General features: G+C 39.7%; 1 protein-coding gene across 1 annotated transcript in view; it reads right to left on the bottom strand.

Annotated features, from left to right (window-relative positions):
* Positions 1-4605: 4605 nt before the first annotated feature.
* The window catches only part of Slc9b1 (solute carrier family 9 member B1), a 41169-nt gene continuing 31623 nt past the window's right edge, over positions 4606-14151 (bottom strand). Inside the window, 3 exon segments of the mRNA XM_004643725.2 lie at positions 4606-5287; positions 8967-9103; positions 10464-10572. Of these exon segments, the coding sequence (XP_004643782.1) occupies positions 5072-5287; positions 8967-9103; positions 10464-10572 (462 nt within the window). The 3' untranslated portion in view covers positions 4606-5071.

Raw genomic sequence — 14151 nt, forward strand, 5'->3', positions numbered from 1 at the left:
TACACCCAGTCTCCATTGCCATCTTGGCGTGCCTCACAGGCGGGGCCAGCACAGCATGCTGGGGATTGAACCCTGGCTGCTGCACTCTGCCTAAGCAGGTGCTTTAGTCCGCTGAGCTATCAGGCTGGCCCAAAAAAATAATATTTTTTGTTTGTTTCTTTTTGTAATACCTGGGATTGAACTCAGGATCTTGTGCTTGCCAGGCAAGTACTTATTCTACTGAGCTATCTCCCTGGCCCTAAAAACAATATTTTTAAATGATTAAAGTATACACATTTTGAAAAACAAGCAAAGAAAAAGAAAGCATTTATCTGTATGAACAAGCAAGAGAATAAAGTTCATTGGCAGCTCTGAAAACTGGTTGCTAAAGAACATTGCATTTATCTTGTATTTTATGTAGGAAATACAGTTCGTAAAAACCAGAGGAAAGCTGTTCTTTACAGAGGAATGACAGGTAATAATTATTGAAAGAATAAAAGAATTCTCATTCTTCATCTCTTAACGAAGTAACTTATTTGTGATGGAAATGCTAGGGTAGGGCTTGGTGAGTTGAACGTTGTATTAGAAGTCCTAGGGAACACACACACACACAAAACAAAACCCTGAAAGAGGAGAAAACGGAAAAAGGAATACATTTTTTATGTACAAAATCTTAAATCATCAGCAAAGAATAATAGAACTTCTAACTGATTATTGTAAGCCTGTGGACTATGAAATTAACATAAGTCAACTGTCTCCCCATCTACAATAAAAAGAACTCCCACTAGATTAGCACCAAATACACTGTATTATTCTTATAATATATGTACATGATTAATACAAAAACTACACAACTAATAAAAAGCTATAAGACATCTAAATAAAAAAGAGTGCATGTTCAAGAACTGGAGGGCTAAATACTACAATGTAGCTTCTTTCCAACTTGATCTACAGAGTCAGTGGAGTCTTAACTATACTCTCTGCCAGTTACTTAGTTCATATAGACATATTAAAATATTTTTTGAAGCTAGCCTGGGCTTCATAGTTAGTTCAAGACTGGCCTGAACTATATAGCAAGACCTTGTTTGAAAAATATCTAAAAGTTTCTATGGAAGGGATGAGATCAAAATTCCTGAAGAGAAAGGGCAGTATTGAAGGATGGACACTACCCAACTTCCACACTTACAAAAAAGCCACCGTTATCAAGAAGATATGAAGTTTTTGACACAATATATTGTTATTTTCAGTTTATTTGTAAAACTGCCAAGGCCATCAGTATTTCTGTGAGCACAGCCTCGGCCATGTGCCTTATATCTGAAATATGGAATTTTGTCATTCTTTTCTAAATCATGTTTCCAGTTTTGATTGCTCTGATTCTAGTAATATTTTAAATACTGTTATATATGACTAATTCATTACATTACAGCAAAAAAGCCTTTGAGATTTATTCACTAGAATATACTGAAATATTGCTTTTGTATCATAATTACTTTTTTGAGCACTTTGAACTTTAAAAAATTACACAGAGCCAGGCATGGTGGTACGTGCCTATAATCTCAGCATTTGGGAGGCTGAGGCAGGAGGATCACTGTGAGTCTGAGGCCAGCCTGGGCTTCATAGTTAGTTCAAGACTGGCCTGAACTACATAGCAAGACCTTGGCTTAAAAAAAAAACAACAACAAAAAACCAAGAATTACATAGGAAAATTGATCAACTGAATAGAATAGAAAGCCCAGAAAAAGTCACACAAATGCATTCAACTGATTTTTGACCCATGAGCAATGGCAGTCAAAGACCCAAATGTAAAATGCAATGTTACAACAGTCAGCAAGGAAACGGTAATTTTAGGTTTGGTGGTGACCTTTCAGATACAACAGGCATGACCTGTGAGGGAACAATTTGACAGACGGGGCTGCTACTAAAACGAACCCTTCTGCTCAGTGAAAGGCACTGCCAGTGAGAAGTTAGCAGGCTGGGAGGAAACCTGTTCAAAGCACACATCTGAGAGTACCCTGGTATCCAAAATATACTTTCAGAGAACTCAAAATGGCAAGACAATGAACAAGCAAATTAAAGAGAGACAAAAGATGTGAGCAGATACCTCACAAAGCATTGGCTTTGTGTCACTGCAACACCACCTTGAGGCAGCCAACTTTAGTACTAGAGAAAAGGCTGTGTAGCTCAGGATCTGTCTGCCAGCCCTGCCAGCACACTGTCTGGCAAGGACAGCAAACTCATGATGATGTGAAAGAGAAGAGGAAGAGGAAAAGAAGGGAAGAAAAAGGAGAGGAAGAGAAGAAAGAGGACGAGCAGGAAAAGGAGGAACAGAGGGAGAGGTGGAGGAGAAGGCTAAGAAGGGAAGGGGAAAGAAGTCAAAATAAAAAGGGCTGGCCAAGTCCCTCACCACCTGGAGGACAGGCCTTCGGGGATGGAAGTTCCCCTCCTGCCTGTTGAGCAGCACCCCTTAGGGAGCAGCCATCCATACCCAGGCTTGCCAGCAAATTAAAGCACCTGCAAGCAGGCATAGTGGTCAGGGGTTCAATCCCCCGGGCCTGGTGGAGTGTGCCTGTAATCCCAGTTCTTGGGAGGCTGTAAATAGGCGGATCACTACGAGTCCAATCTAGTAGTGAGATCCTGAACACCCTGTAGACCCTACCCTAAAATACAAAAACACACACACACACACACACAAAAACAAACAAACAAACAAAAAAAAAAACAAAAAACCATACCCAGGCTTGGTGACATCCAGCCCCTAAGCCTGGCACTGACCAAAGCAGAGAATTCAGGAGTGTTGGCTGGAAACTCAAGTTATCCCTCTCCACCGATGGCAGGTGAGCACTGCTGCTCAGGATATTCCACCTTGCCTGCTAAATGCAAGCCTAAGTGAACAGCACCTATGAGGCTACTGGAGTGGATGTGTCCCAGGGAGGACAGGAGTACAGCCCGGTGAGACTTGGGTGTTCATACAAGCCTGCTGCACAGGGGTATGCACAGTTGCAGTCCCAATGCCTGACCTGCAGACGCACAGTGCCCCACTGTGGGGAGCGCTCTGCTGTGCCTGATAGTACAGAGCACTGGACACTGCAGAGAATGCAGAACCAAGAATGCACGTCAGACCTTCACTCCTTCTGAAATGCAAGATGCTGGTAAAAAGGCTGTGTAAGAACAGGGTGCTTGGGAAAAACTGACCTGTAGAATGGGGTTGTGGTTTCTAAGGGTGTGGGAGAGGTGCACAGGTGCACAGCCCTCCCAGGGCTGCTCATACTGAGCCCTCCCAGGCTGCCAGAGTGCAGGACCTTATGTTAACCATGCTGGGTACTGAGCTCCCAGCTATCCTGGACAGCAAGCTCCAGCAGATCTAGGAGACCAGAAGTCCTGTGGACACAGCTGTCCTGACATATGACACCAACAGGGTCCGTCCCCTCAGCTGCTGTTCAAGCCGGTTCTGTAGCCCACTCTCAGTGGCATCACAGGGCTCCACAAGCTATGGGCAGTGACCCGTCATCCACACCAAGACCAGGACTGGCTGCTCAATGGGGGCAGCCACCTCGTGAGGGGCACAAACAAATGGTAGGTGAACGAGCACTTCCTTTTATTCCATCCATGCTCCTACCCTGCTGGTCAAAGCTCTGATGGACATGAGTAGCTGGCTCTGCTGGACACAAGGAGCTCCTTCCTGCACCCAGGATCCAGGGTTATGTAGATTTGAGCAGATGCATCCAACCTGGGCCTCAGGCCCAACAACCCACATGTGTGCTGGCAGGCAGAGAACAGTGCCACAGATGGCCGACTGTTCAAAGTGTGTCAGGACCATAAAGAAAACTTGTGCTTTATGAAGATAAATATCTAATCCTAAAAGACTAATAGTATGGGGTAATTTGTCAAGTATAAAATAAATTATAAAAGGAAAAGAAATATTGAACTTTGTGTATTAAGCAAATGTCATTTAGAAAACATAATGTTTCCTGGGTTACTTATTGAATTAAAAACAAGAATCAGCCCAAACAGTAAAATATAAAAATACACCAATGTCTTACAGGCTCTGGGAAAAAGAATTTTCATCAGAATACAAAAATGTAAAACATTCTTTAATTTGTTTGTAAAGCCTTATTATGGCTGAGGGAAGCACATCCTTCTGTTTTCAAGAACAGCATCAATCACTGGGCAAGGAAATATAAGCAGGTATGCAACTCAGGTTGGCTTCAAACCTGCAGTGATCCTCCTGCCTCAGCCTCCTGAGTGCTGGGATTATACACTATAATAATCTCATCTTGATAAAAATTCCTTACAGTGAAAAATGGGTAAAGACATACTTGATAGTTTTACATTGAGGAAAAATTCTGTATTGCTAAGTAAAAGAAACCCTCATACTAGCAGTCATCTATTAATCTTTCATTTCTGTAGTCTGCCCTTCATACTAGATTTTAAATACCATTTTAAATACCAATCAAAAATATACAATATTTTTCCATTTGTGATTTTATTTCTGCAAATAAAAGCTACAGATAATTTTTCATCTAAAAACTGTTTCAGCAGACTTCCTTTTAAGTTTACTGCATGAGAAGTATAAGGCTAACTTTGGCTGTTTTTCTTAACATTCACTCAGGTAGTCACTAAAACTAGAACTTCAAAATTTTAGCTGACCCATTTAAAGTTGATTGCTTTAGTCCTGTCAACTCTTTTTTTTTTGGATCATTTTTTGACGTGAACTAAGGGGATGGGAGTTCTCCTCCTCCCATTTGGAAACTCAGGCTTCTTACCAGGTTCGATAGTCAAGTGTGTTTCTCTGTATCATTTGGCTCATTTAATTTTTATTATGCTTGGTTTGACATCAAATTCAGCCTAACTGAACTTTCCTAATATATGTACAGATTTGCTTTGTTCTTGAGCTATGGAAGCACTGAGCATTTTTTTTTTTTAATGCTTTATCAAATCTAGTTTGGAAGCAATAAACCAGACGACATTCCTGCAGATAAGCCAGGAATGTGGTGAGTCCTGGGTCCTGGGTACAACCTGTGTGCACGTGTAACCATTCCCTGTCTTGTAAGAGAAGTCATTAAGACCAGCAGGTGCAATATGCCCATGACCTTCAGTGGCCCCTGAGTCCTGGCAGGTCCAGCTTCATCTTGCTCGGGTTAGAGTGGCGTGTGAGGATCCTGGGCCCCAGGATGCCGATGAAAAGGGCTCCATTTGGGGCTGTGATCAGGATGGCTAAAAACGCCACTGTCATCACATCCTTCGAGTATGGCACCAAGTGGGGTGCCATGAGCCGTGCTGTCTCCAAAGCCAGGGGACCTAGGACAGCCTGTGTTGGAGGAGGGGTGAAGGAAAAATGCTAATCAGAGGTAACATAGAGTCAAAGTAAACGGTCCTGTTAAAAGAAGCAAAGTCTAGTATTCATGTATTAGACAAAGACGAAAAGTGCTGAGCAATCTGTGGAAATCCCACATGAGTTCTGCTTCTTCCTAGCAGACAGGCCTAGAGGAAGCAACCAGTACTAGCACAGTGGTGCAGGGCTGTCCCTGCAGGCTGGGCTGGCCTTGCTCTGGCCTCAGAGTTCCAAGTGAATAGGCATTGCTTGGTGGCTCTATGGGCACAAGCAGGTCAGCTGCTTAAGGCCCAGCACAACCCTGAGGGGTCTTGGTCTCTAGGCTTCCTTGCTTGGCCCATTGTTTGTGCGTGTGCGCACGTGTGTGTGTGTGTGTGTGTGTGTGTGTGTGTGTGTGTTACCAAACACAAGAGGACTGGAATCTGGCTCACCTAGTTTGAATTCTGTTTTTATCACAGTTGGGTGAGTGATTGCTTAAAGGTGACTCAAGCTCTATAGCCTAATTACTTGTGAAACCAACGAACTACCTAACTTAACTGCCTGTGGTGAGGGTTAATACAAGAAGCAATGAACACCTGGCACACAGTAGGTATTCAGATGGGGTTGCATTCCTTTCTCCTCACCTACTCCTCACCACTGCCAAGCAATGAATGCCTTTGAAGTCTTCATTTTAGAATGACCACTCCCGGTCATAACAGTTTTTTTTAATATATATTTTTTAAAATTTTATTTATTCATTTATGTGTATGTGTGTGTATGTGCGCGCGCGCATGGCCAGCTCAGCCCACCAGGCGGCGGGGCTGGCTGGCATGTGGTGCTGGGGGATTGAACCGAGGTCCCTGTGCTTTGCACAGCTTGTTCTAAGTAGGTGCTTTAGACCACTGAGCCATCTCACCAGCCCATAAGAGTTTTTGCAAGTTATCTTTTATTACATATTTATTTTAATGACATGAAACAAATTCCTTGCTAATTCTTTCTTCATATTAACTAATCTAGGCAAAAAATTGCCTTAAAATTTTTAGGGACTAAATACAAATATATATACAGAGTTGCAAAGTACAGCAACAGCATGTTAAGCTTTCTGTCACTGTGACAAAATACCTGGGAAATAATGATGGAGTGAGATAACTGGAGGGGAAAGGGCTTGGGACAAGATATGGGAGACCTTTCAGATCTGGACCATAATGGCCTGGTGATAGAATTATTATCTCTGAAAAGGCAAGAGAGCCCTCAATTTAAGGTCAGCTTCCACATCCCAAATCAATGACTAGAGACATGACAGCTTGTTATTCCCTGAACACAAGCCAGCCAGAGTACAGGATGCTAGGGAGAAAAGAAACGAAACAGAAGAAACTACAAAGGCTTACAATTTAGAAGAAGGTTTAAGTAAGAACATATTAAAAATTACTCTTAAGGGATAACGATGGTAATAATGATGCTTCTAATAATACTATTTATGCAGTTATAGAGCTCTCCTCATGTGGCAGTGCTGTTCTTCAAGCCTGACATTTAGTAACTCAATTAACCCTCTTGTAAACCCTCTCTGGGAACTCCTATTAGATGATAAATGAGTACCATGAACCCTAAGATTTAGGGTCCTTTCTTTAGCAGGATGTGATGAGCAAATTAATCTTGACATTTATGAACTAAGTTCCTTATCCCCTTACTATGTCTCATTTGTCTACTCTAATTTTTATTGGTATTTCTAAGTAGAGGAGTTAAAAAAGAGCCAATTCTATGTCAGGAGCAGAGGATGGAGGAAGAGAATAAAGATGAAGAATATATTAAATGTTGAATTTAAAATATCTGCTGATTCAGTTCATATGTAGGGCACTATCATCTTTTGAGCTGTTATGATTTTACTGCATAAATAATTTTGGACTGTAGTTGTAGCTCAGTGGTAGTTTACCTAGCCTACACAAGGCCCTGAATTTAATCCTCAGCACTAAAGGAAAAAAAAAAAAATGGCTTTGCCAGTCCCTGGAACCAGCCTGATACTCTTTTCCACAAAGACAACATAGCCTGGACTCAGTGGAAAGGACCAGGCAGAAAGAGAATAAATACCACAGGACCTGGTGAGTATGTGGCCTCTTTCCGAGGTTTCTTTGTTCCTGTGTAATAGAAACCTGAATAAGAAAACAAAATTGCAAGTGTATTGTTGGAAGGAGGAAGGATAGGTAGATATTTCCTTTGAAGATTTATTATTCCCTACAACAGAGGCTAAAAATAAAGTCATCATTTTTATTTACTCAAAAGTAACATAAAATAACCTTGTTCACTGAGCACCCTCATGAGACAGCAGTTGTAAGCACCGCACGTGGATTATTTTCATTTAATCCCTACAACATTGTGCTGCAGTAGCTATAATTATAGACCTTGCTGCAAAATGAGAAAAACAAGCCTCTAAGAGACAAAGAAGTAATCTGCCTAAGGTTATAGGCAGGTAACATGGTATTCAAAACAGACAGCGTGGGGCTGGGGAGATGGCTCAGTAGGATAAGCGCTTGACTGGCAAATGCAAGGATCCGAGTTCAATCCCCGGTTCCGGAAAAAAAAAAAAAAAAAAACACCACACAGCGTGATCCTATCAGCTTGCTTTTTTAACCACGATAATGGAGAACTTTGCTGTGTGGAAATTCATAAGCTTCTGTTTTGCAATGTGAAGAAGAAAATAATTCTAAGAAATGAAGGTGTGATGCTGCCAGTTTAGTTTACTAGTCAGTAGCAATATCTTTCAGTGGGAGAAGAAAACAAAACTACATCTACTCACCCACCCACCCACCCACCCACCCATCTGCCCACCCATCTATCTAATCTAACCACCCAGTCAGCCCATCCATTCACTTTTGTAGGCTTGACTGCCAGGCACTGTGTCAAATGCTAGGGAAAACAATGAAACAAAACAAAAAACAAAACAACAAGGCCCACTGTCTTATAGTATCTCGGGGTATTTAGTCAGTAATCAAATAGTCATAAAAATAAATATATACAGCCAGGCATGGTGGCACATACATGTAACCCCAGCCCTGAGGAGGCTGAGGTGGAAGATCACTGTGTGAATGAGGCTGGCCTAAGCCACAGTGTGAGTTCAAGACCTGCTTGTACTACATTGGACACCCTATCTCAACAAGAAAAGTATAATTAAAGACAACATTTATATATTCATGTGGTGGAATGACTGACAGGATTAATAAATGTACAGTTTAAAAATAAATGTGTCTTAAAATCTTAACATTTATCTCTATATGTTTACCAAAATATACAGTTCCAATTTTCAGATATACCATCATTGTATATTTTAGGAAATTAGAAACAATATTTGCATCAAATTGAAATATTTGTCACTAAAAGTACATTTTAAAGAATGATTACTTCTAAAACTGAGATTCTTAAGAAATTACATTACTTTCAATAAATAGTTACAACAATTGATTTAACAATAGTTAAATCAATGCAACATTTAAAAAATAAGGTTAATTAGCACACATTTTGTGATTAGAATAATATTTTTTTTGGTGCAGGGAATCAAATTCAGGATCTTGCACTTGCCAGGCAGGTGCTGGGCTGTGTTATGTCCCTGGTTGGATTTACATTAAGAATTTTTAAAAAATCACCAAAATTAAGATTATTACAATAAAATTTAATATATTTTTACCTGGACTGTTGCTTTGGGCACCCATGATAGAGCAATAAATATTTTCTCCTTAAAAGTAAAACCAGCAAAACACATTAATGCAAATGTGACTAAAATTCGGACAAGTACTGCCAAACACACGGTAAGGACACAAGTGCCTACAACAGAAGAAAATAAGTGTAAGCATGAAGTATTTAGGAAGAAGTGGTTCTTTAAGCCTAGAAATATGATTTCTAAAACACGTCAAAGCTTTTTAAGGCTGTTGCTTCTGTGTGTGGTTTTTTAAAAATGTATTTAGTATAGCTTCTACAGGGTCTCGCTACACAAGTTGGACTTGTAGTGATCCTTCCTGTAGTGATCTTTCCTTGTAGTGATCCTTCCCAAACTCTGGGATTACAGGCACATGCAACCGCGCCCAGCCTCAATAGGGTCTCAGCACAGCCCAGGGGCGGGGCCGGCATGGCACATCGGGGATTGAACCCTGGTCCCTAAGTCTGCCTAAGCAGGCACTTTAATCCACTGAGCTAGCTGGCTGGCCCTTGCCTCTGTGTTTTTAAAAGTAGGGGCTGAGGTGATGGCTCAGTAGAATAAGTGCTTCCCTGGCAAACACAAGGGTCTGAGTTTAATCCTTGGTTCTGCAAAAAAAAAAAAAAAGTAAAACTGACAATGATAAAGCATTCGGATATGACTGAGGCTGGCACATAATGATCTTGGAGGGGGATGCTGTGAAAATGAGACATGACATATGCCCAGTTCTGAACTGCTGATTTCTGAATTTAATTTATTTAATTGTGAACTAATAAGACCTTTGGAGAAACACTCAAAGAAAAACAACAGAAAGCATCTGATGTTATTTAATATTTCCCCTCAGAAAAGAATCTTGATCTCTTTCCTTAGATCACTCAGCAAGGCATTCAGGGTTTCTTTTGGTCAAATAAACAAGTATACACATACAGAGAAAACAAACATGGTGTTTTTTGTTTTGTTATTAACTTTATGAGACAGGGTTTCACTATGCAGTGCAGGTGGGCCTTGAGCTCACTTTGTAGCTCAGGCTGGTCTCACACAAGGATCCCCCTGCCTCAGCCTCTCAGGGGCTGGGATTACAGGCATGCGCCACCACACCAGGCTAACACAGTGTATTAACATGGAGGTTTTTTTTTTTTTTTTTAAATTGGTACAGAGTCTCCCTATGCAGCTCAGGCTCGTAGTGATCCTCCTGTTTCAGCCTGCCCAGTGCTGGGATTACATACATGTACCACCACACCGAGACTTGGTGGCCAGCTCAGCGAGCTGAGGGGGGGGGGCAGTGGCAAATGCTGCATGTGGTACACTGTATGGGGTCCCTGCACTTGCCTGAGCAGGTGCTTAGTCCACTGAGCTATCTCGCTGGTCTAACATTGAGTTTAAAAATAAATTTCTTACAGCTACTTAAATATTATAAATAAAAATAATAGGTTTCATAGTTTTCCTACATATTTTTGAATCTTCTATCTTCTGTGCTTTAATTATTCTTACCAATAGTATTTGACTCAAGGGAAGAAACAGATACTTCTGATCCAACTAAGCCAAAAAGAAGAGGTTCAAAAATATTCCATACTTTTGTAATGAGTTTTTGGACTCTAGTCTGAGGAAAAGAGAAATACATTTATAGTTATTTGTGGCTACATGAAGCAAAGTGCATTTCAAAGTAATGTTTAACATTTAATAGATATTTTATTTTTATGAGAAATGTTAAAACATAATTAATGAAAATGGAGTATAGTCTTTTATTTAAACATTTATATGGAGTTCAAAGCCAGCCACAAAATTTTTTATGTAGAATTTGATGAAAAGAAACCCACAAAGCTATGAAACAAACAGAATTACTAGGTCATGATTTGACAGAATTTGAGAGGTGTTTGTTTATTTATTCATTTATTTATTTATTTTGTGGCATTCCAGCTGTATCCAGTAAAAGTTCCAGCCTGTGTCTGTTAGGTAACTGAACACACAGAGAAGCACATCCTGCTTACTGAGAACACAGCAGGTCATGCATATGCTGGGCTCTTAGAAGGCAGTTGGAAACACTGTCTCACTAAATTACCATGGAAAACCTAATACCAGGAAAGTGAACCTGAGATGTCACAGGCTATTATGAAAACAGCAGCAGCAGCCGCAGCAGCAGCAGCATTCTGGCAGTCTGTTAGCACTGCGTCCCAAAGGACTCATATTGATTACTTCAAATTATTTTTCCTTAAATCTAAACCAAGAAATTTACATTAGATTCATCTGTGGTTGGCTGTCCAGCTCCCCTTCTGGCACTGCATCCCTCTCAGTTCAAAGGGAATGACAGGAAAATCCCCTTGGTAAAACAGTACTTTGGTTTTTCTCCAGGAATTTCCATGAAGAGATTTAAGTCACTGTCTGGGCTTGTTGTTCATTACAGATGCATAAGAACTTTGATATCCATTGCTTGGGGCATAAACTACTTTCATAATTATTCCCTTGATGACTGTGTTTTCTGATTGCCATTTAGAAAAAGGTTTACTATTATTATGTATTTGGTACAGGATCTCATTATGCAGCTCAGACTCCTAGTGATCCTCCTGTTTTCAGCCTTCCCAGCGCTGGGATTCTAGGTGTGCACCAACATGCCCTGTCTCCATGGCTGGCTCACTGTGCCCTGGGGACAGGGCTGGTACAGTATGTGGTGCCAGGGATCAAACCCTGGTCCCTGCCCTTGCCTAAGCAGGCACTTAGTCCACTGAGCTATCTTGCCGGCCCTAGAAAAATTGTAAAAAGGGGCAAAAAAAGAAAACAATATTATTGCTTTGTTATAGCATATTGTCCTATTTGTTACTTTTAATCTTTTAAGCCCATTTATTATTATTTCTTTTATACGAGCTTTCATTTCATTTATAATTGAATGTATTGAATTATTAACCATTTAGTTTTATTTCATGATTACACTGAAATACTACCAAAATGCTACTGAATTTTGGGTAAAGAATTTCTCAAGCAGATTCTAAAACTATTTTATTTTATTTTTTTATATTTTTGCGGAACCAGGGATTGAACTCAGGCCCTGACGCTTGCCAGGCAAGCACTTATTCTACTGAGCCATCTCCCTGGCCATAGATTCTACAATTAATCTAAGAAACAATATGGGGTCTAGCATGGTGGCACACGCCTGTAATCTCAGATGTAGGAGGCTGAGGCAGTGGGGGTTACTTTGAGTTCAAGGCCAGCCTGGGCTACATAGTGAGTTCAAGGGCAGAACTAAACTACGTGGCAAGATCTCATCTCAAAAATAAAAAGAAAACACAACAAAACAATAAGAGAACAACAACAACAACAAAACCCAAAAACCCCCAAGAAGACAAAAACAAAACAAAAAAGAATATGAGGCAAAAAACATAATAAAGGGGCAGCTTCTGTTTTTTATTTAGAGATACAGAACTGCACTGATTAAAAACTAATATTGGCATAGAAATAAAATGAATAAGTAAAATTAATAGGATCATATAGAAATTTATATATGTATGTGTGAGGATTTAGCTTATGTTAAAAGCATCTAAAATAACTATAATATAATTATAATAATTCACTGAAAATTTCTAATTTATATGGACATATATGAATGTATGTTATCTATTGTAAGTATATATGTGTGTATGAATACACATACATGTGTGTGCATATATCCTTACATCATTCATAGGCATTCCAGATGAATTAAAGAACTAAATGCCAGAGGGCCGGCCAGATAGTTCAGGGGACTAAAGCGCCTGCTTAGACAGAGTGCAGCAGCCAGGTTTGATCCCAGAGTGCCATGATGGCCCCATCCCCCAGGGCACGCTGAGATGGCAATTGAGACTGGGCATGGGGGCGCCTGTTTTCTCAGCTCTTGGGAGGCTGAAAATAGGTAGTGAGACCCTGTAGATGCTGCACCAAATTTAAAATAATAATAATAATAATAATAATAATAATAATAAACCAAAAAAACCAACTAAATGCCAAAACAATATAAACAAAAAATACTAAAATTACTATATCCTTCAATTATCCTTAAAACTGACAGAGAAATAAAAATGTTCCATGACAAGAAGAATTTTAAGAAATTCATGTCTCCTAAGCCAGCACTAGAGAATATACTTGAGGGAATTCTAAACAGAGAGATTGAGGCTAATATCAACAAAGGCCCCAGGGAGAGGATATATTTAACTGGGCAAGTAGTTAAAGTAAAATAGAAAGGAATCAGCACTGAAAAAATAGTATAGGAATCAGCAAATGCTTTTTAGTAATAGCATTTGATAATACATGGACTCAACTTCTCAGTCAAAAGACACAGATGAACAAATTAGATCTAAAAGCAAAACCCAGCTACAGTACATGGTGCGCACAAGAGATACCGCCTCATCCACAAAGAAACACATAGGACAAAAGTGAAAGGATGGAAAACAGTACCCTATGCAGTTGAGCCCCAAAGCAAGCAGGAGTAGCTATCTTATTCTCAAAGTGAACTTTATGCCAAAATTGATCAGAAGAAAGAAAGTCACTACAAAATGTAAAGGGAATAATTCAACAAGAGATAATTATAAATATTTATGCACTGAATAGGTACCAGATTTCATAAAACAAATCCAAATCACTTGAAATAAAGTGACAGACACCAATACAATCTTAGAAGATTTTAACACTCTATTCTCACAAGTAGGTCAAGCAAACAAAAACTCAACAATGAAATATCAGAAGAGCCATTCCATTGAACAAATGAGAATTATCAGATATCAAGTGTTATTACCGAGTGTTTCATTCAACAATATCAGAATACACATTCTTGACAAGAGTTCATGGAAGTGTTTCCAAAATATAACATATCTTAGGTCACAAGGCATATTTAAATTAAAACAAAAATGAGTTGAAATAATCTTTTGCATTCTATCATATCCCGAGGAAGCAAACTAGAAATTAACAGCAAAAGAAGCCACATAGCTACAACTCTTGTTGCATAGGTCCTGCTTTACCTTGGTCTTAACCATCCAGTAGAAAACTATGAAGATGAAATATAGGAAATAAAGACATGCTGTTAAGTTGAGCTGTGAGGGACTCAGGTCAATAATTTCTGACATTGCCAGTTAAACAGAAGACCCAATGCTATTATGGGCTACTGGACTCTTTTAGAATATTTTGCTGAGTTTACACACCTATAATATTCAATAAT

Source organism: Octodon degus, unplaced genomic scaffold, assembly GCF_000260255.1.
Source record: "Octodon degus isolate 3935 unplaced genomic scaffold, OctDeg1.0 scaffold00183, whole genome shotgun sequence".
Taxonomy (NCBI): domain Eukaryota; kingdom Metazoa; phylum Chordata; class Mammalia; order Rodentia; family Octodontidae; genus Octodon; species Octodon degus.